Source organism: Ipomoea nil, unplaced genomic scaffold, assembly GCF_001879475.1.
Source record: "Ipomoea nil cultivar Tokyo-kokei standard unplaced genomic scaffold, Asagao_1.1 scaffold1286, whole genome shotgun sequence".
Lineage (NCBI taxonomy): Eukaryota > Viridiplantae > Streptophyta > Magnoliopsida > Solanales > Convolvulaceae > Ipomoea > Ipomoea nil.
The window spans coordinates 768,983-795,242 of record NW_017617714.1 but is presented as its reverse complement, the minus strand read 5'-3'; the positions used below and the strand labels follow the sequence as shown (position 1 = coordinate 795,242).

The 26,260-nt window shown below is 34.2% G+C and overlaps 1 protein-coding gene and 1 long non-coding RNA gene across 2 annotated transcripts in view; one reads left to right on the top strand and one right to left on the bottom strand.

The window, feature by feature from the left end:
• LOC109184840 overlaps window positions 1-22,627 on the bottom strand; it is a 71,861-nt gene extending 49,234 nt beyond the window's left edge. The window contains exon 1 of the long non-coding RNA XR_002054894.1: window positions 22,607-22,627. This is a non-coding gene — a long non-coding RNA (uncharacterized LOC109184840). The remainder of the gene's footprint in view (window positions 1-22,606) is intronic.
• Window positions 13,913-19,920, top strand: LOC109184836 (bidirectional sugar transporter SWEET1-like). Its single transcript, XM_019334886.1, has 6 exons — window positions 13,913-13,987; window positions 14,100-14,136; window positions 16,706-16,801; window positions 18,353-18,632; window positions 19,106-19,225; window positions 19,554-19,920. Exons 1-6 carry the CDS (start codon window positions 13,942-13,944, stop codon window positions 19,740-19,742), a joined length of 768 nt encoding a protein of 255 aa, XP_019190431.1. The 5' UTR covers window positions 13,913-13,941; the 3' UTR covers window positions 19,743-19,920.
• Window positions 22,628-26,260: the final 3,633 nt, after the last annotated feature.

The window sequence follows — 26,260 nt, the reverse complement described above, 5'->3', positions numbered from 1 at the left end:
TTCTCAGTGTAGCAAATCCAAGGTCTACCAATTGAAGTACATCTGGTATATATAGAGAAATAAGAATTTATTTAGTGGAAAAAGAATTGTTTGACATAATATTCAAGACTCCTAAATTCAAGATATATTTAGAAAGGTTGTAGAGCTACTTTAGGATTCAAAATAATGCTTTCTATCAAAAAGGTATTGCCTAATACCCAAAGCTCAATGGTGTGCATCGTATAGGAGAAGATGGAAGTTTTTTGGATGTCTACCAACACAAAGAATGCCAATAGATACTTTCCAAACTTATTTGAATTTTGGCACTCGCAACTATATAAATATAGTCTCTCCTGAAGCTTAGAAACAATAATCACATATAGAATAAAAAGAGAGAAAAGTTAACAACGGGTACATTATCTGTAAGTGTACAAAATAGTACACATTAGATTGGCTAATTTATTAGTTTATTTTATTAATATGTAATGTTAATTAAAATTGATTTGTAATTAGTATTATTGGACCAAGTTAAAATGTGTGGTGGAGATTTATTGTTAATGAATTGGACAAAGAAGCAAGTCTGAAGATCTCATTTAATGAATGAGTGGTTGAGAAGAATTCAAGCCACATATGAAGCTACAATCAAGGCTTGGTGAAATGGGAGTTGCGTACAGTATATAAGGAAGGGAAAACGAAAGAGGAAGTTGCCAATTCTGAAATTCTGAATCCATACGCAAGCTTCCTATATTACTGCTTTAAAATTGATTATATTATTTGTGATTTAAATCTGTACTTCAAATCAGTACCTGTGACAGCTGAAGTGCTACACCAAAGATGGTTATGGCATGCACGGTTCAGTCCTGAGTAGGTGTTTTAGAAGAGTTGTAGTGGTAAAGGCTGTGAGCCGTTTGTAGTTACCTCTTGTAATACTCTGTGGTGAACATCTAGTGGATTGGACAGACGTGGGTTGTCCCGCAAACGTAGGAGAAGGAGCTCCGAACTGCGTAACAATTCTACTGTGTCTTTACTTTATTTACGCTTTCAATTTCGTTATTTATATGTTGATTGAATTGATTTAATTAAACAGCGAAATTGTCTCGTAATATAAAATCAAGTAGAATCCTTAGTGTTAAATGGATTTCAAGATACACGGGCTTTTTCATTATCATTCAAAGTATTCCAAGCATCCTAAGCTTCAAAGAATCATCTAGATTGTCTGCATATGTTTGTTAAGACAAAAACCTCTCTTTGTGTTTAAGAGGTTGGAGATCTTCACTCAAGCAGACTTGGTGGATGACCCTTTGGAGTTGGAAGATTAGTTAGTGAAGAATGTGCAGCATTGTGAAGAAAGTTGTTCCAATAATTGGCAAGGAGAATAACAAGTAACCTAGTTGGTTAGATCGCAACTAGTGTGTGAAATGCTCATTTCACTTGTATTCATACCATACTAGTGAAATCCACCCACACTGGGTCGGGGAAGGCCTCGGCCACTTTTTTTTTTTTTTTTTTGATTTTTATTTTTTTTTTTTTTTGTGTGTTCATATCTCACTTTGGTGGCATGTAGGCTCGACCAAAGGTCGGCTCTTCGGTAAGGTAGTGAGCGAGGTCAAACCCCATACCAGTCCTTAAGAGATAGCGTTTTTGTAACCAAATTTTGAGTTTTACCAAGAAAACGCCCTTCCGTCGGGTAGCTAGCGAGATCGAATCTCGTGCCGACCCTTAGGGAATAGAGTGTGCAAGCTCTTTTTTTTTTTTTTTTTTTTTTTTTTTTTTTTTTTTTTTTTTTGGAACGAGGACATGTCTCATTCAAATGAGTTCAAGGACACGGCCTCGACCTTCCACTCTACTAACACAAAGGGGCTCCGTGGACAAGAGTTGAAATAATTTTTTTTATTCAAAAAAATTGATCACGGCGGACCATAACCAATAGTTACATCAATAGTCTTATTGTTGATCTAATGTGTTTTAGCGGATAACATGTTTTTTCGCTGCACGGATTCCTCCCATAACTCATTTTCTCCTTTTTTTTTCCATGATCTTATCATACCCCCTCTTTTTCGTGTCAGAGGCGGATGACTCGAGTCCATCTCCCTTTTGCCACACATTTTCGGGTTGGCCCTTGTTGCCGGTGCCATTGTTGTTTCCCTGGATGCTTCACAAATTGAGTAAAGTATCCCCTCTGAATGAGTTCCTCTATTTGTCTCTTCAGAACGTGTCGTTAGTGTCGTGGCCAACCTGCCGATGGAACCGACAATATTTTGTTTGGTCTACCTTAGAAGAAACTTTGATGCATTCCTTTGGGAATTCCACCATCCCCATCTCCTCCGCTTGGTCCAGAATCACGCTAATCGGATGGTTAAGTGTGGTTAAATGACACAAGGGGACCAAACGGGGTACTCTTGAGGACTGATCTCTACTTCCCTTCTTTGATGGAGCTAATCTTGACACCTAGTTGGTTGGACCCATTTTCTCGGACTTGGCTCCTGCTTTGCCTTCTTCCTCTTTTCTTTTCTTCTTATCGGCTTCCTCTGCTTCTGCGTAGCGGTTGGCCGTCCTCATTGAATATTCATAGGAGCAAGGATGGTGGGTGTTTTGCTGTCTATGGAGGTCTCCTGATCTTAGTGCTTGGATAAATATCGAGGTCGCTGCCTTGGAGTCAAAGTCATACACGTTGTTAACTGGCCTCCTTCTTCCATTTCTTCCGAAAATCTCTTAGGTTCTCCCCTCTTTCATGCTTTATTACACAGATATGAGTGAAAGGTTTCTTGCGTTGTATATTTCCACAGAAGTAAGTCCAAAAACTCTAGGACAGCTGATAAATTTTGGATTGGTCCATCTGGAATTGTGTTGAACCAATCCTGCGCCGCCCCATCCAAGTTCGACAAGAATTCCCTGCACATGATGCATGGCATCATCTACCCCATTCATCACCATAGCTTTGATAGTCGGAAGCCCTTGTACCTTGTCATGTGTGCACGTGGGTCCGAGGTCTCGGCGTAAGCTTTGATAGCCGGAAGCCTGAAATCCTTCGGAAGGGGCACGTCCATTATCCTCGGGTTAAATGGTGTGGCCATACTAACCTCGGGTTCAGGCGACTGCTCCCTCGCCTCCATTTTTTTCTCTACCTCCTCTATTTTCTTCTACAGCTGCTCTACCACTTCCTCCTACACGCTCGGGGTTCGCTTATGCATAGTGGACCGGTGCAAAGCTAGCCCTCCAGACTCACCCACCCTTTCTGGTTCCGTCCTGGTGCGGTCCCTTAGTGGATGACCCCTCGGCCCTTAATTGTGGCACTAACCTCTGCCGGATAGTTAGCCTCTCGCCCAACCGTTCCAAGACGGGCATAAAAGTGATCGGCTGATGTCCGAAAAAGCCGCCTACTTGACCTCCTTCCCCTCAACCCTTACCTCTCTTCCCCTGGAGCGAGGTTGAGTTTCAGGGCGACTGCCGGTAGCATGGGTCGCACCACGGCGCTGGATCCTCTCTCGCCGTGGCGATATCACTTCATCTTCCTGTTTGGATGTCCGGGGAACTTGACTTTGAATCCCTGCCACCAATTAGGTTAGAGCTGCAACTGCTTGCTGAATGACTTGGGTCGTCACCTGGAGATCCACAGGTGTTATAGCCTTGAGTTGATCTCCGGCTCTCAATGAAAGCAGCAATAACGGTAAATATGTTACCGGAAATATTTGTTTATAAGTGAACAAAGATAAATTGTGTTGTTATTGCCTCAGTACAAAGTTTCAAAGTGTCCCCCCCCCCCCCCTCCCCACTTGTTAAATGGGCTCAGCCTTTATACTGTACAATGGTAACGGCTACAATAATGGGCAATAACGGCCTCCTAATAAGTGCAACGGCTCCCCTCTATAAGTGTCAGGGCTCCTCAGTAATTGATGTGCGTTCTCCTCCGTAACTGCTCTTTGATGAGGCGATAGTGCATTGGACTCTAAGAACCGTTCCACCTCCACCAGCTGCTTCACTCTTGACCGTTACCAACTGACAGTGTTGATTACTTTGACTACTTTGGGTCATTCCAAATGTGCTTCGAGTCAAGTGCAATGACTAATCCAATTATCCCGTCAGTTACCATTTTCACAATTATTTCAAACTTCTTATCTCTCTCTCCATTTCGCATCTAGTCCAAATGTGCTTTGAGATAAATATTTTCATTTCGTATTTTCTGCCACTTCAAATTTGTTTTGATGTGTGTGCGCGCGCTTTTTATTATTATTATTATTATTATTATTATTATTATTATTATTATTACTTTTTTTTTCTTTCTTTTTTTTTTTTTGGTGATTTGGTGCAGTGGAGCGCGCTGATTGTTGATGGAGATGATTGTTGAGAATGCTGCAAGGTTGTTTATGTTTGTCATTTGAAGACAAGAATTGTCACTATTTCTTTTTTTAGATTATATGATAAATTAGTATATAACAGTTATCACTTTCGAACCACGCACATCTCAGCTGAATCATTATTGCATAGACCATGGTCCACACAATTGTGTGGACCATAAAAAAAGTACACTTTTAAATATATTAAAGGTACATTATTTATGTACGTAAGGTACATTTTTAATATACTAAGGGTATATTATTTTATATAATGTATTTTTTGTACAAAAATAATGTACCTTCAGTACAAAAATAATGTATTTTTAATATATTAAAAATGTACCTGATATTCATGGCCCACACAATTGTGCATCATGGTCCACACAATAATTTGCCTATTGCATGGACCATGGTCCACACAATTGTTTGGACGATAAATAAAAAGTACATTTTTAATATATTAACGGTACATTATTTATGTACGTAAGGTACATTTTTTAAAGTACATTTTTAATATACTTAAAATATATTAGATATTTTATATAATGTACCTTCCATACAAAAAAAATATAACTTCAATATAAAAATAATGTACTTTTAATATATAAAAAATTATCTGATATTCATGATTCATACAGTTGTGTGGACCATTGATCCACACAATGATTTGCCCATCTCAATCATTATTGCATGTAATAAAGAAAACAATTGAAAGAGGGAATGTTCAAACCAACTTTAAATTAAATAAAGGCTTTTCCGCACCAAAGGCTAATCCCTCTCTGTTATCCCTAAAGTGGCCACGACAGGATATTTTGATTTGACTCATCACTCATTGTGTCAATAATATATCAATAATATAATGTTTATAAAGAAAAATGACGAAGTGCAAGATAAATAAAGTTGCCTCTTTATAATTAAGTAGTAACATAGGCTTAGCTTACACAGCTTCCATCAATATATTATGTAACATGATCCATATAATTATAAGATGAATCAAAGTGGATTACTAATACGTATAATTGATTTTTTGTATACTATCTAAAAATTAATATTTAATACATTATAAATAAACATTCAATATACTAAAAATAAATATTTATTAACGTTTTACCTTATAGCGTAGACCGTGCACGATCTACAGTATAATTTTCCCAACTTATAAGTTACAAGATTCTACTAATGTATCTTTATTTGTTAGATGATGATAAAGATTTTTCATATTAGAAATATGTTTTTTTTTTTTTTGAAAGTTACTGGCTCTATTACATTGTAGTATCTGTTCATATACTTTCTCAACCTACTGAAACACAAAGAACCAATAATGCCTCCACCGAGGCTTGAACTCATAATCTTCCAAATGGAAGTCCAACCCGGATACCATTAGACCACATAGTCCTGGTTTTCATATTAGAAATATATTCGCACTAAAATTCATGTTTGGTCGAATTAGTCTCTATGGGTCCAAATTATAAGGCCAAGGTTGCTTGGTTAGGAGCGTTATGCTGTGGACCCGTGTCTACCATATGCATGATGGACACGCTGTACATTCATAATTTTTATATTGAAGATTCATAATTTCTATATTGTAGATTCATAATTTTTTTTACTGTAGATTCATAATTTCTATACTGTAAATTTATAATGTAGATTCATAATTTCTATACAGCACATTCATAATTTTTGTATTGCAGATTCATAATTTCTATACTGCACATTCATAATTTCTGTACTGTAGATTCATAATTTTTATACTGTAGATTCATAATTTTTATAATGTAGATTCATAAAATTTATAATGTAAATTCATAATTTCTATACTGCACATTCATAATTTCTGTACTGTAGATTCATAATTTGATAACTATGTGTTTATAATTTGATAACTATACAGTTTAGAAAGAGTAAATACCCAAAATGGTCCCTCGACTATAGCTAAATTCACAAATTGGTCCTCGACTTTCAATTTCAACCAATTAAGTCCTTAACTTTGCAATTTTGACACGATTTGGTCCTCCATCTATTTGACCGTTTGTTGACCGTGATCGACGATCTCCAGAAGAACCTTCAGCTTTCGTTGGAGCACGTGGAGGCCTCCAGGATGACGTTGCACCGGTTCGGAAACACGTTGTCTTCTTCGCTCTGGTACGAACTCTACTACATTGAATCCAAAGGGATGATGAAGAAAGGCGATCAGATTTGGTAGATTGCTTTCGGCAGTGGATTCGAATGTAACAATGCGGTCTGGAAATGCAACCGGAACCTTAAAAAACCAACGATGGACCATAAAATTACATATATATCATCAAAAATCACAATCAACAAACGGTCAAATAAACAGAGGACCAAATTGTGTTAAAATTACAAAGTTAAGGACTTAATTGGTTGAAATTGAAAGTCGAGGACCAATTTGTGAATTTAGCTATAGTCGAGGGACCATTTTGGGTATTTACTCGTTTAGAAATTATGAATCTACATTACAGAAATTATGAATCTACAGTACAGAAATTATGAATGTGCAGTATAGAAATTATGAATCTACATTATAAATTTTATGAATCTACAGTTTAGAAATTATGAATCTACAGTATAGAAATTATGAATGTATAGCGTGTCAACCATGCACATGGTGGACATGGGTCCATATCATAATTTGCCGAAAATTACACCCAATTTGAAAAAGACTTTATTTAAGAGATCGGGTGATAATATCATCATAATAGAGTGATTCAAGTAGTGACATTAGTACTAAAAAGAAATGTGGTAGGAAATGAATTTGGAAGGGGAAGTTTCTAAAGCCCCCTAGAGTTATTGCCCCGTAGAAAATTTTCTTGGTGTTGATATCTTTCACAACAAATAAAAGACGGGTGGTCGAAACTCAAAAAAACACTTTATTATCTGACGCAAACTTTTGGACTGATAATAAAGATGTAGACAAATTAGGAACATGAAGAATATTATACAATTGAAAGGACCTAGAAGGGATATTAAAAGAAGCATGACCAACACGACTAATAGATAAGCACATACCGTCACCGACACGTAACGTGTCATTACCATTATACTCCTCCGAGATAGAAAGAGCAGCGATGTTTAGGGTGGCATGATTGGTTGCACCTGTGTCTGGAAAAGTACGAGACCCCTCAGGATCTGAAGGATGGTCTTGATATACTATATTAGCCTGATGATCTTTGGCATATCGAAGATGACACGTGACCGCAATATGACCAAGTACCACACACAATTGACATTTAGGCTCCCAATTATCATTCCTGTCGCCGCCACGATTTCGACCGCCGCCACCACCGTGCGCCTGACCGGATTGGCCGTAGTTGCGACCGCCTCCACCACGAGACTGGCCACCTCGCCCTCGCTGATGTCCTCCACGTTGCACTGTAAAGGCAGTCGACGAGCCACCACCTAGACTGCCACTCGACATGAACTCCTTCGCGCCAAGAAGATAAGCGAGCTCCTTGAGTGTTATGGGTTGGCCGCGAACATTGAGGGATGACGTGACTCCCCGGAACTTAGGGCGTAACCCTTTGAGGCCGTAAAGATTCTGCTCCTCGAGAGAGATTGGTCGACCAGTGAGGGTAAGCTCCTCAACCAAAACCCTCGCTTTTCCGATGTAGTCGAAGATAGACGCATCCCCCCTGGTGAAGCGATTGCAGCTGGCCGAGTAGGTTCAACGCACGAGAGCGAGACGATGACGCAAGGGAGCCGACGATGGCGCCCCAAACCGCCTGGCTAGTGTGATGTCCGATGGCCAACGACATCACCTCATCGGGTAATGATGAGATAAACATGGATAAGAGAGTCTGATCCTGCCAAACCCAAGCTAAGCTCGATGCGCAAGATTTGGTTGCGCCGACGTACTTTCTTCGCCAGAAAGAAAAGCCGGCAGACATGGGTACATACCATCAATGAACCCCATCAAATCATAACAATCAAGAAAAGGAACAACATGGGCTCTCCAAAACAGGAAGTTCTTGTAGGTCAGTTTGATACTGATAAAGTGGTAAGCGGTGGATAAAGAATTCACTGTCGTTGTGACCGAAGAGATACCAATATTAGAAACAGTCTGTTCCGAAGATTCAACAGATCCGTCAGCCATTAGAAAGAAACCCTAGCTTAACTGATACCAGATGAGAACTAATAGAATTGTATTCAGTTATATTATTATAAATGTATAGATTACAGATATATATAAAGAGAGAGTCTCAAAGAAACTGGATATGGAGTCATAGTTTAACTCAAATACATAAAGTCCTAATAGAGCTGCTGGTTAATGGAGTCATGGAGATGATTGTTGAGAATGTTGCAAGGTTGTTTATGTTTGTCATTTGAAGACAATAATTGTGAATTTTTTTTTTCATTATGTTATAAATTTTAATGATATGATAAATTAGTATATAACAGTTATCACTTTCGGCCCATGCACATTTCATATTTTCATATACCAACATAATTTGATAAAGAAAAAAGTTGAAAGAAGCAATGTCCAAACCAACTTTAAATTAAAGGCTTTTCCGCGCCAAAGGCTAATCATTCTCTGTTATCCCTAAAGTGGCCACGACACGATATTTTGATTTGACTCATCACTCATTGTGTCAATAATATATCAATAATATAATGTTTATAAAGAAATATGACGAAGTGCAAGAGAGATAAAGTTGCCTCTTTATAATTAAGTAGAATCATAGGCTTAGCTTACGCAGCTTCCATCAATATATTATATATGTACCATGATCCATATTATAAGCAATTTATATCATGGAGCAGGGTCCACGTAGCATTGTGAATCTTGAATTAAAACGATGAGATACAAAATTCATACTCGCAAGGTACATAATTTCATAACATAAAACACAAAAATCGCAATACAATGCACATATGCGTGTTATATATCTTACTTGTTTTTCAAATCTGATTTAGGTACAAAATTTGTGTTGATAGGCACAGAATTTCATAACACAAGACACAAATACATAACATAAAACACAACTACTAATTTCTTTCAGGTACAAAATTCATACTCTCAAAATACATAATTTCATAACACAAGACACACAAAAACTCATAATATAAAACATAAACACATGCATCACGGTCCACAGTGCAGTGTGAGCCCTGGTCCATGGTATAAGGATTGAGATGAATCGAAGTGGAACACTAATATGTATCTTAATGTTTATTTTTAATATATTAAAATTTTATTTTTAGTATAATGCATATTGATTTTTTATACACAATTTAAAAATTAATATTCAATACATTATAAATAAACATTCAATATAATAAAAATAATATTTATTAACGTTTTGCCTTTTAACGTAGGCCATGCATGGTCTACAGTATAATTTTATCAACTTACAAGTTACAAGATTCTACTAACGAATATTTATTTGTTAGGATGATGATAAAATTTTTCATATGGAAATATATTCACATTAAAAATCATGTTTGGTCGAATTAGTCTCTATGGGTCCAAATTATAAGGCCAAGGTTGCTAGGTTACACCCAATTTGTAAAAGACTTTATGTAAGAGATCGGGTGATAATATCATCAAAATTGAGTGATTAAAGTGGTAACATTAATATGTTAATGATTTTGGTGTCAAGTCTCATGAAGTAGTTCTCTTAAAATGAAATGTCATTGGTTTAAGCCTCAATCGGGAGGGGGGGCAGTGCAGGTAAATTCCATTAAATATAGGAGTCCTCTGTATTCCATTAATATATTTAAACTTGATGTTATTGTATTCTATAATAAAAATATAATAAAACATTTTGTCCGAATATAATGCATAAAAATTCAACAAAGAAAAAAATATAGTACAAAATGTTATTTAAAAATAATATTTTTAGTACATATTTAAATAAAAAATTATTTATCAAAATTTCAATGTCAATTCTTTTTAAAATTTTATTATCAATTAAAATTAAAACTAATCTATAGATTCTAAAACCATATTTATCAAGTATAAAAATAATGACTTTATATATATATATATATATATATATATAATTTTTTTTTTAAAATAGGCCTCCAAAATGGGGGTTCTGTGCGGTCGCATTGCCAGACATGGCTATGATCGGCCATGGAACGGTGATATATTGTAACAGAGTCAATAATACTCAAAAAGAAAAAAAAAAAAAAAGATAACATTATTATTAGACTACTTGGACCATTTAAATCCATTGTTCTCACTAAGCCCTTCTACTTTATTAAGATTAATAAATAAATTTCATTATTTCTCTTAGTAAGTATTATCTCGAATCCTTAAATAGTAATTTTATGATTGTCTTTGTCATCAAAATAAGGCAAGACAAGACAATAAAGCTTATTATGAGCATGCGCCACACCATGGCAAATTATACCATGGATTAGGGTTAACTTTGAATTGTGGACTTTAATTTAAAAATAACATTAAGATTCTGTATGTATTTGGGATAACATATCTTATGCCTACAGCTAACCATTTCTGCATATATAAACAAATTGAAGGCACATCACATGCTAATCCAGAGATTTGGCCAATTTGTGATAAGGTAAAATTGAGCCCAATTGGCAAATTGTTTTAAAAATCCATAGAAAAAGACAATTTGATGAGAGTGTTGATGATACTTCATAAATCGTTATGCTGTGCATCACCATGCGATGCATGGTGCATACGGATGCCAAAACGACGTCGTTTTATTAAAAAAACGCGCGTCTCCCTTTTTTAAAAAATTCAGGTTCGATTCCCAGCAACAACATTATATTGTTCATTCATTTTGGAATTTTAGTTCATAGATTATGGAAATATAGTTCATTGATTATGGAATTATAGTTCATCGATTATGGAATTGTAGTTCATCGATTCTGAAATTTTAGTTTATAGATTATGGAATTTTAGTTCATTCATTCTGGAATTTTTAGTTCATAGATTAGATTATGGAATTATAGTTCATCGATTATGGAATTATAGTTCATCGATTATGGAATTTTAGTTCATATGTTGTTGCTGGAATCGAACCTGATTTTTTTTTTAAGGGGGGACGCGCGTTGTTTTAAAACGACGTCGTTTTTGCATCCGTATGCACCATGCATGGTGCATACGGATGCACAGCATAATTTGCCATACTTCATTATCACCAAAAGAATCTTTTAGGATTCATTATTTTTTATACATTGTAGATGAAGCTATTATTTCATTGACCTAGAGGTTTGAACAATATGAATTATATGAAGGAACTTTTGTTTTGTTTTATTTTGTTTTTTTTTTTATTTTTGTTTAGTTCTGACAAGTTACGATCGATGACTGATATGAATTTGAAGTTTTGTTGCATTTGTTTAGAAGCAGCTCTTAAGAGGGATGAACAATGTGGTGATATTGATGGAAATGAATTGTATTGTGAGCTAAAATTGCTTAGAGAGATTTTATTGAAAGAAAAGATAGAGGCATTGAGTATATTGAATTCATTGAAACCGATGGGTTGTTTTCCAAATGCTACTATTGCATATCGAATATTATTGACTATCATAATTACTGTTGCCTCTGCAGAAAGGAGTTTTTCAAAGTTGAAATTGTTGAAATCTTACTTACGATGAAATATGCTGGAAGAGATACTTAATGGATTAGCTTTAATCTACATTGAAAATGAATTTTTGGAAGAAGTTGATATCAAAAGTTTGATAGATGATTTTAGGTGTGTTTGCTTCGCACATAGGAATCGGAATCGGAATGGGTATCAAATACTTGGTAATGGTAATGGGTTTTGGTGAAAGTATTTAACATGTTTGGTAATAGGGTGTAATGGGAATGGTTACTAATAGTAATGCTTGAGAATGAATAAGGGAATGAAACCCTTATTTTAGAGTAAATACCTAAAATGGTCCCTCGACTATAGCTAAATTCACAAATTGGTCCTCGACTTTCAATTTTAACCAATTAAGTCCTTAACTTTGCAATTTTGACACGATTTGGTCCTCCATCTATTTGACTATTTGTTGACCGTGATCGTCGATCTCCAGAAGAACCTTCAGCTCTCGTCGGAGCACGTGGAGGCCTCCAGGATAACGTTGCACCGATTCGGAAACACGTCGTCTTCTTCGCTCTGGTACGAACTCAACTACATTGAATCCACTGCCGAATGCAACCGGAACCTTAAAAACCCGACGATGGACCATGAAATTACATATATATCCTCAAAAATCACAGTCAACAAACGGTCAAACAGACAGAGGACCAAATTGTGTTAAAATTGCAAAGTTAAGGACTTAATTGGTTGAAATTGAAAGTCGATGACCAATTTGTGAATTTAGCTATAGTCGAGGGACTATTTTGGGTATTTACTCCTTATTTTATTTGGGTATGGGTTTTTCAATTGATGGGGTATTCGAAACCCATAGTACTGTTCTAAAAACCTATCAACCAAACAACAACAATTACTTTCATACACATTCCTATGGGCAAAACCCACCAATCTAACACACCCTTTGTGTCTAAATGTGCACGGTGCATGTCACTTTTTAAACGAAATTTTAGATGCATTTTTTATACAATATTTATAGAACAAATTGCACTTTTAGTCCTGTGAGTAGTATGGTACTGGCAATTTGAGTACGTGACTTTCAAAACTCCCAATTTAAACCTTTAACTATGCAAAAATTGGCAGATTTGGTCCTCCGGGCCAAATTGCCGACCAATTTTGGCCGGAAAAACATAAATTGGTTCGAATTTATTTGTGTTGAGGGCAAAATCGTCATTTCACTCCCTTCTTCTTCATTCTCCCTTTCTTCTTCATTCTTCTTCTTCTTTCTTCGCTTCGATGGATTAATCAGAATTGGACTTAAGAAGAGGAAATTAGATCGAATCAACCACCTCGCTGAAAGCATTGGCTCTAAGGAAGGACGTTATGCAAGAAACTATCGAGGGGATCCAAGTGCAGATATCATTGCTCTGAAGAACTACATGAATGCTCAGTATTTTGGTGAGATTGGTGTTGGGTCACCACCTCAAAAGTTCACTGTGGTTTTTGACACTGGTAGTTCTAATCTTTGGGTGCCCTCTGCCAAGTGCTATTTATCAGTGAGATACTCTATAAACATTCTTGTATTTTGCATTACTATGCTATCAATCCACTCTCATGTTTGTTTTTGATGGATGTATCAGAAGCGAAGAAAGAAGAAGAAGAATGAAGAAGAAAGGGAGAATGAAGAAGAAGGGAGTGAAATGACGATTTTGCCCTCAACACAAATAAATTCGAACCAATTTATGTTTTTCCGACCAAAATTGGCCCGGAGGACCAAATCTGCCAATTTTTGCATAGTTAAAGGTTTAAATTGGGAGTTTTGAAAATCACGTATTCAAATTGCCAGTACCATACTACTCACAGGACCAAAAGTGCAATTTGTTCATATTTATATTTTGATATAACTTTTTAAACATCTATTATTTATATATAAAAATTACTTGAAAAGGGGTCCAAATTAAGATATTACACAAGGTCCAATTTTTATTGAAACGACCCTGCTTCGATCCATATGGTATAACAATTGCAGCATCAGTCCTCGTTCCAAACTCTATAAATGCCCCAAGTGGAAACGAATATTGGTGTACGGTTTAAGAGTTGAGTGTTAGTTTAGAGAGATGCACGGTCTAGCACGCACTCTCCATTTGGCTTTTGGGATCTTTGGTATGTTCATTATATTTCTTCTCTCATATGAAAATTGCGGCTTTTTTCTAATTATTATTCAGTACACTTTTATTCTGACCCTTAATTGTTTTTTTTGTTTTTTTTTTAATAGCAAATGCAACTGCTTTTTTCATCTTCTTGGCACCAATGTAAAATTCTCTCTCTTCCTCTCTCAATATACATGTATACATACAGATATAAATATAGGTGTGTATATGTACCTATATGTATGAACCTTCTCAAATCACTTTTAATGGGGTGTTTGGTAAATAGCTATTAGCTTATTGGGTTAGTGAATTTGACTAGTTGATAATATTAGCTGATTGTAGAAATATATTTGGTAAATTAGTTGTTAGCTGATGTTGGTGATAATGAACCAAAATCGATTTAATATCCCAAAAATAATATTTATATATACACATACAAGTATATAAAATATTATTGGATATTTATCCGAAATATATATATACACACAAATATATATATATATATATATATATAACGGAACCAACGGTTATATATACATGTATATCTACGAAAAGGATATACCAGTATATATCAACCAAAATCGGAACTGATAATCCTCAGATTATAAGTCCAATCCAACGAAAATATCAAAAGATGGAGAACGAATTTTTGCTTAAAAGCATAATCCAAAACACGAAAGAATGAGAAGAAAGAAAGAGCAGTACGAGTTAGGCAAAGTGCATGTCTTTCCTTAAAACCTTATTTGCCACCTCCCAAAAGTGCTAGGAGCGTTGTGGCCTAGGTTTCCCAGGATAAAACGTACAACGGTTCGACGTTTGAGCACCCAAACGAGCGAACCCGGCGAACAAGAGCACGTGCAAAACACAGTAGCAAGAAAAAGAGTAGGAGCAGATTTTTTAAGAAGAAAAGGTGCTTATCTTTGTGTGTTGTGTCTCTCTCGTTCTTCCCTCTTTTTCTGTTGTAAATCACTTGCTCCTACTACCTCTTCTTATATAGGAATTGGAGTACTAAATAGCATTTAGTAGGCATTCATGGCACGTTGGTAACATCTGAAACATCTGGTCATTAGTGCAGGTTTAATTCAAAATTCAAAATGAATTAATATAGAGATTAATTCCTGTAACGGATGAATTAAATCTCCACTGTCCAGAAACAACTCTGGTAGACCGAAGTTTAAGCCTTGCGCTGCTGGTCGGCCGCAGCACACTAGAGTTCAACTCTCGTGTTGCTCTCTGTTCGGCCAGCGTACGAGAGCATTGCTCTCGGGCCAGGTCGAACCTAGTTAACTCTCGTGTTGCTCTCTGTACGGCCAGCGCACGAGAGCATTGCTCTCGGGCCAGGTCGAACCCAGCTAACTCTCGTGTTGCTCTCTGTTCGGCCTGCGCACGAGAGCATTGCTCTCGGGCCAGGTCGAACCCAGCTTTCAAGTGATACCGAAAGTTGGCATAACTTACCTCGCAAGGCCAGCCAATTTTCGGACGACATTCGTGCCCGCAGGTGCCGGCGCACACGAGTTCGGGCTTGAATCAAGCCTTTTCAATTTCGTTTCTAGTTGGAATTTGATTTGCAGCCCCCCTCCCCAATAGTTATGCTGTGCAACCGAATGCACCATGCGCATGGTGCATACGATGCAAAACGACGTCGTTTTGACTAAAAACGCGCGTCCCACTTTAAAAAAAAAATCAGGTTCGATTCTCGGCAATAGCATTATTGTGGATATATAGTTATGAATTTATGGATATTTAGTTCATTCATTGTGGATATTTAGTTCATTCATTGTAAATATTTACTTCATTCATTCACTGTGGATATATAGTTATGAATTTCTGGATATTTAGTTCATTCATTGTGGATATTTAGTTCAATCATTGTGGATATATAATTTATGGATATATAAAAATGCGCGTTTTTTACTAAAACGACGTCGTTTTGGATCGAATGCACCATGCGCATGGTGCATTTGGTTGCAACAACATAATTTGCACCCACGCGCGCGAGAGAGCCTCTATGCTATACAATTCTATAAGTTCCAAAAGAGCCCTTGTATAAAAGGGGGGTGAAATCCTCTTTCCAAACCAATGTGGGACAAATCTCACTTTTCTCTTCATTGTCCCAACTCAATGGGTCTACTTTGAGAATCAATATCTCATTCACCCATTATCCGTTTTGAGCGTACAATATATCAATCTCTTCGTCTCACTACGAAGAATCCGAATCCACTTTGACCAGACCCAAATCGGAAGTGGACCCCACTGATAATTGTACCACAAAATAGCCACTTAACATGTCATTTTATATCATTTTAATGCTATTTTTCCAACAGCTGATAGCTTTTTACATGCAAAATAACATAACTTTTTCAAAAAACTTATCAAAAAAGCTGTATTGAGCAACTTTTTTAAATTCTAGCGTTTTGAAACAATAAGCTGTTACGAAAAGCTAATCAAACAAACATTCATATTAACTGTTTAACCAAGTCAAATAATTAATAGTGGTCAAAAAGGACAGAATTAACTAATAAACTAATTATAAATATACACATCACTTTTTATTTTGATAGTACAATATTTTTATATATGACATTGCAATGTTCGTAATTTTAAAATTTTTGAAATTTGTGCAGATTTTTTATTTTCTTTCTCTACATTATTGTTAGTTTTAACATTTAATTTTCTTGATGTCTGATTTTTTTTTTTTTTTTTTTTTTTTTGTTCCTTAAACAAATTCTAGTGGTACATTCAAGAGGATCATCAAGAAAAGGAGTACGGAAGAATTTTCTGGATTTCCCTATGTCATTACATTCCTCAGTTGCATGCTCGGTGCTTGGTAAATTCTTTCAACACTTCATTCTATTTTTTACTTAATTAAAGACTTACTTCTCTGTGTATCAACACCAAATTAAAACATATATATTGAAGTGATGACTTTGGTATTAATTTTTTGCATTAAGAAATTATATTTTTAATTAATTTGTTGTTACCTCGAACAATTCATAATTAATAACCTCATTTTAGATAAAAGTAATTAACAATACGTATGATCATAATTAAATAACAACATTTTACTTTTAGAATATTTTTACACACACAGGTGTGTGGATTCGTTTTCTTTTGTTAATGTCTAATTTGTCCTTAATTAATAGTTTATTTTTGTTGCACATTATAATTGTATTATGTACAACACCACCAATCTGGGTGTGGTTGAGTGGAAGGGACTCATCTATTCTTAACCAGTTAATCAAATGTCAAGGGTTTAATCATTGACTTTGAGTATAGAGCGGTTTTTTTTCCCAACCAATAGAGAGGATTAGTTATAGAGTCAATTACCAAAATAGTACTTTGACGATAACGAAACTAGAAAATCCATTTTATTATTATGAAAATGCAAAATTTAGGAAAATTAAATTAGGAGTGTATATATAGCATTAGTCTTATTATTATTACTAGTATTTTTTGTCCTTTATCCCAACCAATAGAGGGGATTAGTTCCATGTCAATTAACAATATAGTACTTTGACTATAACGGAATTAGCAAATTCATTTTTAATATTATGAAAATTCAAAATGTAGGAAAATTCAATTAGGAGTGTATAGGTCAAGCACTTTGTGCTCAGATGGTACCAATGTGGCTTCTTTTGAGGGAAGGTCACATAATAATAATGATGATAATAATAATAATAATAATAATAATAATAATAATAATAATAGTAATAATAGTAATAATAATAACAATAATAATAATAATAATAATAATAATAATAATAATAATAATTGTTTTCTCGGACTAAATCGATGAATAAGCGATTGAGGGACTACATTGACAGTTCGCTAATAATTGAGGGGCCAAATCGTTGATTAACTATTATTATTATTATTATTATTATTATTATTATTATTATTATTATTATTATTATTATTATTATTACACTTTTCGTCTAGGGTAATTGTATAATTCATCCCTGAGTGTTAGTCATGCTCACTTTTCATCCACAAGTTATCATTGGCGTTGCACTTTTCGTCCCTAAGTTATACTAAAATGATAAATTTCGTCCCTAATGTTTTATTAGTAAAGGGACGAAAAGTGCAACGTCAATAATAATTTAGAGACGAAAAGTGAATATGACCAACACTTAGAAATGAATTCTACAATTACCCTATAACTTGGGGATGTAAAGTGCAATTTTCCATTATTATTATTATTATTATTATTTTTTTTATTATTATTATTATCATTATTGTTGTTGTTGTTGTTGTTGTTGCTGCTGTTGTTGTTGTTGTTGTTGTTGTTATTATTATTATTATTATTATTATTATTATTATTATATTATTATTATTATTATTATTATTATTATTATTATTTGGTATGCGATAATGACAGGTACGGGTTGCCTTTTGTGTCGCCTAACAATATACTTGTGACAACAATTGATGGAATCGGAACGGTAATTGAGTTAGCATTTGTGGTCATATTTATAGTATTTGCGCCAAAGAATGAAAAGAAAAAAATCGGAGTGCTCCTTATTTTAGTGGTCGGAATATTCGTTGCCGTTGCGCTTCTTTCGGTGTTTGTTTTCCATGGGAGAATCAGACAGCTCTTTTGCGGTTTCGCTGCCTTAATCTGCGCTGCCATTATGTACTTCTCGCCTCTATCAGTCATTGTAAGCTCTTCTCATCTTCCCCTTTCTCAACCTTATAAATTACTAGTCATTTTTTGTGCTGCACTTCATTATTATTATTAGAGTTTTTTTTTGAGAAATTATTATTATTAAATTTAATTTCAGGAATAGTTCCTTGACTATTGTCATTTATTAATTTTTATTCTTCTATTTTTAATTGGATTATAAATGTTCTCTTGACTATTGATTTTTACCAATTTTCATTCTCAACTTTTAATTTAACTATTGATCTTTTCCAGGATATTGAAATAAGCCAGCCTAATTTATTAAAAAAAATTAATATATAGCTTTTCAGTATAGCCAAAGGAGGATAATTATTTATCATCCAGTATGCTATTATTGTACAACATTATATTTGAACATTTTAAAGTAAAATGAACATTCTTTTTTTTTTTTTTTTTAGGAAAACAAAAAATTAGTAGTTTTTCATCTTCATGAAAATTTGATGAGTGCAGAGGGTTGTGATGAAGACAAAGAGTGTAGAGTTCATGCCATTCCTCTTGACTTTCTCCATGGTCCTATGTGCCACTGCTTGGCTCATTTTTGGCCTCCTTGAGAAGGACCCTTTTGTTTATGTAAGCTACCACTTCCAAATCTTATGCATGCTTAATCATTAATAAATATATATTAATATATATGAAAAAAATTGCAATTTATGTCTTTCAAATATAAACTAATTATAAATGTCACCTTTCAATTCTAAGTGGTATAAATTTGATCATATATATATTACCCCCATATATTGTAATTTATGCTCCTCAAGAAGGGAAACAATTATACCACTTAGAATTGAGGGGGTGATATTTATAAATAGTTTATACTCGAAGACATAAATTACAATCTTTCTAATATTTTCCTCCATCTAATTAATTACATGTTACTCATATATGTATGATTATAAAGGTACCAAATGCCGTTGGATGTGGTGTCGGAGTATTGCAATTGATACTATATGCAATCTATAGTGAGAAGACAATATTCATGACCATCAAGAGATCTTTTTCCCATGGGATGCTCCAAATCAATGCCATGCCCCAACATGAGAAGAAGCAACCAAGCATCACGTCATCAAAATATGATGAACTAGTCTAGTGTTTGTGCGGAAATCAATGGTATCGTACTTTGTAGTTTCCTGGCCTCTTGTTGGAAATATATAGTGTGAACGAAGCTCAAATTCACACACTTCTGTTCCTTGTTACACATGTACTTAATATATGTGTATAAAGCGTGTAATGAGATGTTTACTATGTAAGTTATGGCTTTAATTTATATATATAATTAAGTTGTTATTGATTAAGGTTTAACACTTGGCCTGGTGATGCAAGTCAGTAAAAATTTAAGAATATTTACGGGAATAATGAGTGGTAGGAAAACATTTTGCAACAATTACTATGGACATTTAGGAGTACTAAAAAAAATTTGTTTACTGTCACTAATACAAATTGAATCAAAAATTTGAACTATATTCATATGTTGTAAAAAAGAAAAAAGAAAAAAGAAAAAAGAAAAAAGCTCCTAAAACTGTGTAGTTGTTGTAAGATATTTAATTTGTTAATTTTCAATAGTTGATCTTTTGGTGATCTTCGGTAGAGTCTACATTACGCCAGAGAGAGAACCGAGAATAAAGAAAGAAAATAGGAAACAGTAATACAGAGACACAGAGTACTCAGGGAAAATTATGGAGAAAATCTTTCATTCATTCAACCATTGTACAATATAATACAAATATATATTCTCCTACAAACCATGCGAATTACAAACCACTACTAAATAATGGCCACATAATTAAAACTTCATAACACTCTCCCTTGGACATTATCTTCCCGTGATCATGCCTCACTAAAAATCTTGCTAGGAAAACCCTATGAGAAAAACCTAGTCAAGAAAAAGAGTAAATGATGTATCTATAATCATGGATTATAAGGGGTGCCTCATAAAAACCCTTATGCTAAGAAAACCCAGTTGGAAAAAAAAAAAAAAAAAAAAAACTTAGCTAAAGGAAAAAGGAGTACAAACATAAACCAGTCATAAACCAGTCAAGATTTTGAGGTTTGTCTATTTAAGTATTTATTTGCACATTCTCCCTTTTTACATTACTATATCATACTCATGTCTCGCTAAAAACCTTACAAGAAAAATCCAGTGGGGAAAACTAGTTGAGGAAAAGAGTGCATGATGTATGTGTATTATTGTTTTAGATTAGCTGCCTCATTAAAAACCTTAGATTTAGGAAAAACACCATGGGGAAAAACTTAACTAATGAAAAAGAGTACAACTGTTAGTCGTCAAGACCCAATCTTCATGATTAACTCATGTAAAATGATACTCCCCCCTCAAGATAACAATCTTCAAATCCCACACATAAAATATATTTCCAAATATATATTTGTAGAAACACATTGGACAAATCTTCTGGATTGTCACTAGAGCGAATATCTTGCACAATAATTTTGTGACTCTTCTAGAGCTCATATGGGTTGAACTTTGATGTTATATATGCTTTGTCAAATATTCTTTAACATACTCATATATCATTTGTGCAACACAAGCGTTATTGTCCTCATTTAGGACATTGAGAGCAATTCATTGTTTAACCAGTTTGGGATTTGGCATCACGGGGATCAAACAAAATAGCCAGTACCCAAGTAACCGATCAAACCATACATTTGTTTTCACATAAATGTCAAAATCTTTTGTAACTCGAGGAATATATTAAACACTATTCTAATATTTAATTATAGAAGGAGCTCTAGATGTTGCTAGCAATTTCATCGCAAATATCATGCCGGTTGCGATTATGGAACTTCTGGTTCTAAAATGGTGCTTCAACAACAATGAAGTAAGGGACTTTCAAGGTATCCTCACCGAGTCTAAATGGATCCTTATCCACTTCAAGAGATTATTAGACAATCTTTTGTTTGATAAATCATGAGACTTATCCATATAAACATGTGAAATGCGTTTTTAGATATGGGCCAACTGGTGTATAAAATTCCTTCAAGGAAATACTCGATCTGCAGGTCGAGATCATACTTGGGTTTCCCAAGTCTTTCATCTCAAACTCTATCGATAGGCTTGAACTAATATCATTAAGCTCTTTATGTATTTCGATCATCTTTATACCATTTATATGGACTAAGATAATAGATAAATAACTCCATTAGCAACTCCTTAATGAGCACATATTCTCTATATATTCCTTATTCAAGAGGAAAAACACTTAGTCAATTATTTATATTTCAGGTCATATAACTACTTTTAATTTGTAATTTAATAATATACATGTTGCTATTTTCATTTTTCTCATATTGAGAACTTAAAATCCTTCAGGGACTTTTCGACATTAATATTAGCTGCATATCTAAGTTTATTATTCTACCAATGAGATTATGTAGCGGAACTTAATGCCATTTACTGTGGGAAAATATATTTGATTAAAATCAATCAAAGATCTCTGCGTGAACCCATATGCTACAAACTCGCTTCATATTATATCACCTCGTTGTTCTTATTTCTCTTTCGTGCACACACCCATTTGTAACCTTCAGGGTTAACGCTCAAAAGTGTATTGTTATAAAGAGAATATATCATTTTAGCGAGTTGAGCTATGCCTTAATTGCCCCTTTATACGTTAAATAGTCATGGCACTTCCGTTGCTTAACTCTGGATCCAGATTATCATATAACGAGCAATTTGTAAAGGCAATTGTGTTGCCGACAACTATAATATTTTTATAAATTTCTCCCATATTTATAATGAAAAAAAATCACCATTTTGGTCCATCAATTCGTTTTGAGCGAACAATATATCAATCTCTTCGTCTAACTAAGAAGAACCCAAATCCATTTTTACCCGACCCAAATTGAAAGTGGACCCAACATATATTTGTACCACAAAATAGTCACTTATTATGCTATTTTCTTGCAATTTTTTCAACATAACAATTCATTATGAACTAAATGTTAAGGGTTTGATCTTTGGATTTGGGTATGGAGTAGTCCTTTGTTCCACCCAAAATGTAGGAAAATTAATTTTTCATGCGCAATGCACAAAAACCAATGCCCAATATTAGTACTCTATAATAATAATAATAATAATAATAATAATAATAATAATAACAATAATAACAATAACAATAACAATAAAAATAACAATAATAATAACAACAATAACAATAACAATAACAATAATAATAATAATAATAATAATAACAATAACAATAACAATAACAATGACAATGACAATAACAATAACAACAACAACAACAACAAAATAATAATAATAATAATAATAATAATAGTAATAATAATAATAGTAATAATAATAATCGCCTGTACACCTTGTCGGCAACATATATTCTGCTGCTTTTATGCTATAACCTTTTCGCTATTTATGTACGAAGATTTAAAAAAAAAGTTATTTTAAAACACAAATTGACGTAATTTCATAATTTTTATCTTCATTATTGCTTGTAATTAAATTGGTAACTCTTTTTTCATAAGTGCCCAAGAACAAATTCATATGCCCTATATTCAAAACGATCAATATCAAATTTGTTAGGATCAAACTCTTATCAAATGTAATGTTCAATAAATTAATTTGGTTAACCATTAATCGAATTAGTTAAAATTGAATTAACTAGAATTTTATTTTTGTGAAACTCTTAACGAAACAAAAATACAATTTTTTGAATTAATCAAAACGTTATTTATATTATATAATATATTTAATGTGTTCCTTTTAAATTTGAAGAAGCATATATAGTCATTAATCTTTTCCTAAGAACCCCTAACATTGGATATATACAATATACCTTTGACTGCATTCTGCATGCAGTACCACATAGAGTGGACATCAGCAAGCCGTAGAGTCATCAAAGATACCTATTTTTTGGACCAACCAAATTGACAGAAAGAATTGGTTCGTTTGGCAGTTATCATGGCATATATGCACCTAAGAAAATGACAACAACACTGTATATGCATGAGGGCCTGTTTTCAACTTGCATTTGATGAGTGGAATCTCAAAAAAGAAAAAAAAAAAAAAAAGTTTAAGTGAAATATATACTTTTGGTCTTTTTTCTTGAATGGGGCTTAGATTTAAAGCCTTAGTCTATAAGAGCACCCTCATCAGTGCATTATTCATAGTTTTTGAGGATTAGAAGGCCAACATGGCGGAGAGAGAGGCAAGAGAGAGAGAGAGAGAGTGGGAGGACCTTCTGCAAATTCAAAGTTTTTTTAGAAATATGGGACATACTGAAAGCAACTTCCCGCGCACAGAGCTCGATTGCATCTCACTACTGCGCCCGCTCATCAAAAATAGCCAAAAGATAGTCAAGTCACAGAAGCATTCCAATAACTTAGACAATAAACCAAAGGTCTAAGTCCATGAATTTGGAATCTTAATCATACACCATAACTTCCCAAATAACTTCAATGTCCATTTTAAATGAACTGAACATAATGAGTCTTACTTATATGTCCCACAAAATTGTTTTGAGCCTTACGACCGAAATGGCCCAGGATCAATTTTGAAGAAACTAAAGACTCTATTAATCACTGAAGAATTTATTAAATTACAGTGCACCACAAGTTAAATGCTTTTGTTCTAATAAATTCCTTAATATTGTTGCAACATTTTCATAAATATGTTGTACAACCAAATGTTCTACTTAAGGCATGCTTATAAAGTTTTAGAGATCATACAGTGTACTCTTTTGTACAATTTGGATGCGTTTTCTCCTTCAGTTGTGCACATAATGTATTTTGAGAAACATCCCTTAAGGTACCGAGAATAAACATAGGGTTTGTTCATTAAGGACCTAAGTTGAAGAATTAAAATGCATGTGACCATAATAGATACTACTCTTATTAAAAAGAGGAAATGTCACTATGATTCGTGTGTTTTGTTCTTTGATGAAGGTTGTGCTAGCACTTGCACCAAGTGGGAGAATATAAGATTTTCCCTAATAATATATATTATATATTATATATTAGGGCCTTAATTAAGTGGTGCAAGTTGACTAGGCTTATTAAGTGGTCTGGTTGGACTGAATAACTGTACTAGAAGTTGTTAGTCCACCAAACTCTGTGCCTAATATAATCCTGGATTGATGGGATACAGGATGATGATGTTAGCACATTCAGTTACGGTACTCAGACTGCTCAGTAGATACCAATACACCATCTAGGGTTCTGAGTCAGGTCTGAGGCAAAACATGGCTAACAGTCTACCGTTAAAAGGCAACACAACAGGAACATCAACTATGGCTGGAGATCTACATGGCTACGCTTCCGCTATCATACGAGGTCAGGTTTCTCATATACTATGTATCACATGCTTCATATAATATGTGATAATAGGATCGACTAACCTCCAGCCATAGTTCTTGATACGGTTGAGCGATCCGGACTGCTGCAGAGATAACGAGTATTTTGTCTCTCACTTTACTCAGCTCTCTTTAGATGGTGTATGAGGTATGTGATGTGAGCAGTGAGAGGACTAGTGACCTTATATAACCACTGGTCATCATTGTGGTTGATTGTCTTTAGGTCTCCTAAACCCTAACAGACTCCTAATCATAATGGTAGTCTAGCTATTAGGTTATTAGTGTTGCACCACATATCAAATACTGAATATTATTATATATAGTATACGAGAAACCTAACCTCGTACGATAGCGGAAGCGTAGCCGTGTTAATCTCCAGCCATAGTTGATGTTCCTGTTGTGTTGCCTCTTAACGGTAGACCGTTAGCCATGTTTTGCCTTAGACCTGACTCAGAACCCTAGATGGTGTATTGGTATCTACTGAGCAGTCTGAGTACCGTAACTGAATGTGCTAACATCAATCATCCTGTATCCCATCAATCCAGGATTATATTTGGCACAGAGTTTGGTTGACTAACAACTACTAGTTATTAAGTCCAACCAGACCACTTAATAAGCCTAGGTCAACTTGCACCACTTAATTAAGGCCCTAATATATAATATATAATATATATTATTAGGGAAAATCTTACATTCTCCCACTTGGTGCAAGTACTAGCACAATCTTACATTCTCCCGTTGGGCGCATTAAGTGCTGACAATTTTTTTTTTTTAATCAGCTTTATTTTTTTTTTTTTCTTGTTTTTTTTTTTCTCTCCCCTCCCATATTCTCTTTCTTAATCACACTTACAAAAACTCCTTAAAAACAACCAAAAAAAAAAAAAAAAACTCTACTATTATCGGTGGTCAACATTAGCATTTACCAAAACCCAAGAGGAATGGAAAAGGAAATAGTGCCTAAAAGATGTTATTAAAAGAGCATGAAATATATAACTTAAGCAAGAAATTTAGTTTTACAAATCAATGTGTATGCAAAATGCTTTTATCTTGGGAGATCAAAGCGTTGCTAAATGGGGTCCAACCAAGATTTTATTACGTTAGTCTCATCGCGTAGAGTGTACATGTATACTAAGCTAGTGAAGTATACAAAAAATAATAATAAAATAATCAACATATATGCAACAATAATTTCAGGAGAATTTCTCTCCAATGGTTCTTGATTGAAACTCGATCATATTAGTCTTATTCAACATAAATTACTTGCTTCATTATGCGGAGAAGA

Coding starts and splice junctions, on each gene's coding strand:
- LOC109184836 (XM_019334886.1), top strand. CDS start 13,942: ATGCACGGTCTAGCACGCACTCTCCATTTGGCTTTTGGGATCTTTG. Junction 14,137..16,705: donor TTCATCTTCTTGGCACCAAT/GTAAAATTCTCT, acceptor AACAAATTCTAG/TGGTACATTCAAGAGGATCA. Junction 19,226..19,553: donor AGAAGGACCCTTTTGTTTAT/GTAAGCTACCAC, acceptor ATGATTATAAAG/GTACCAAATGCCGTTGGATG.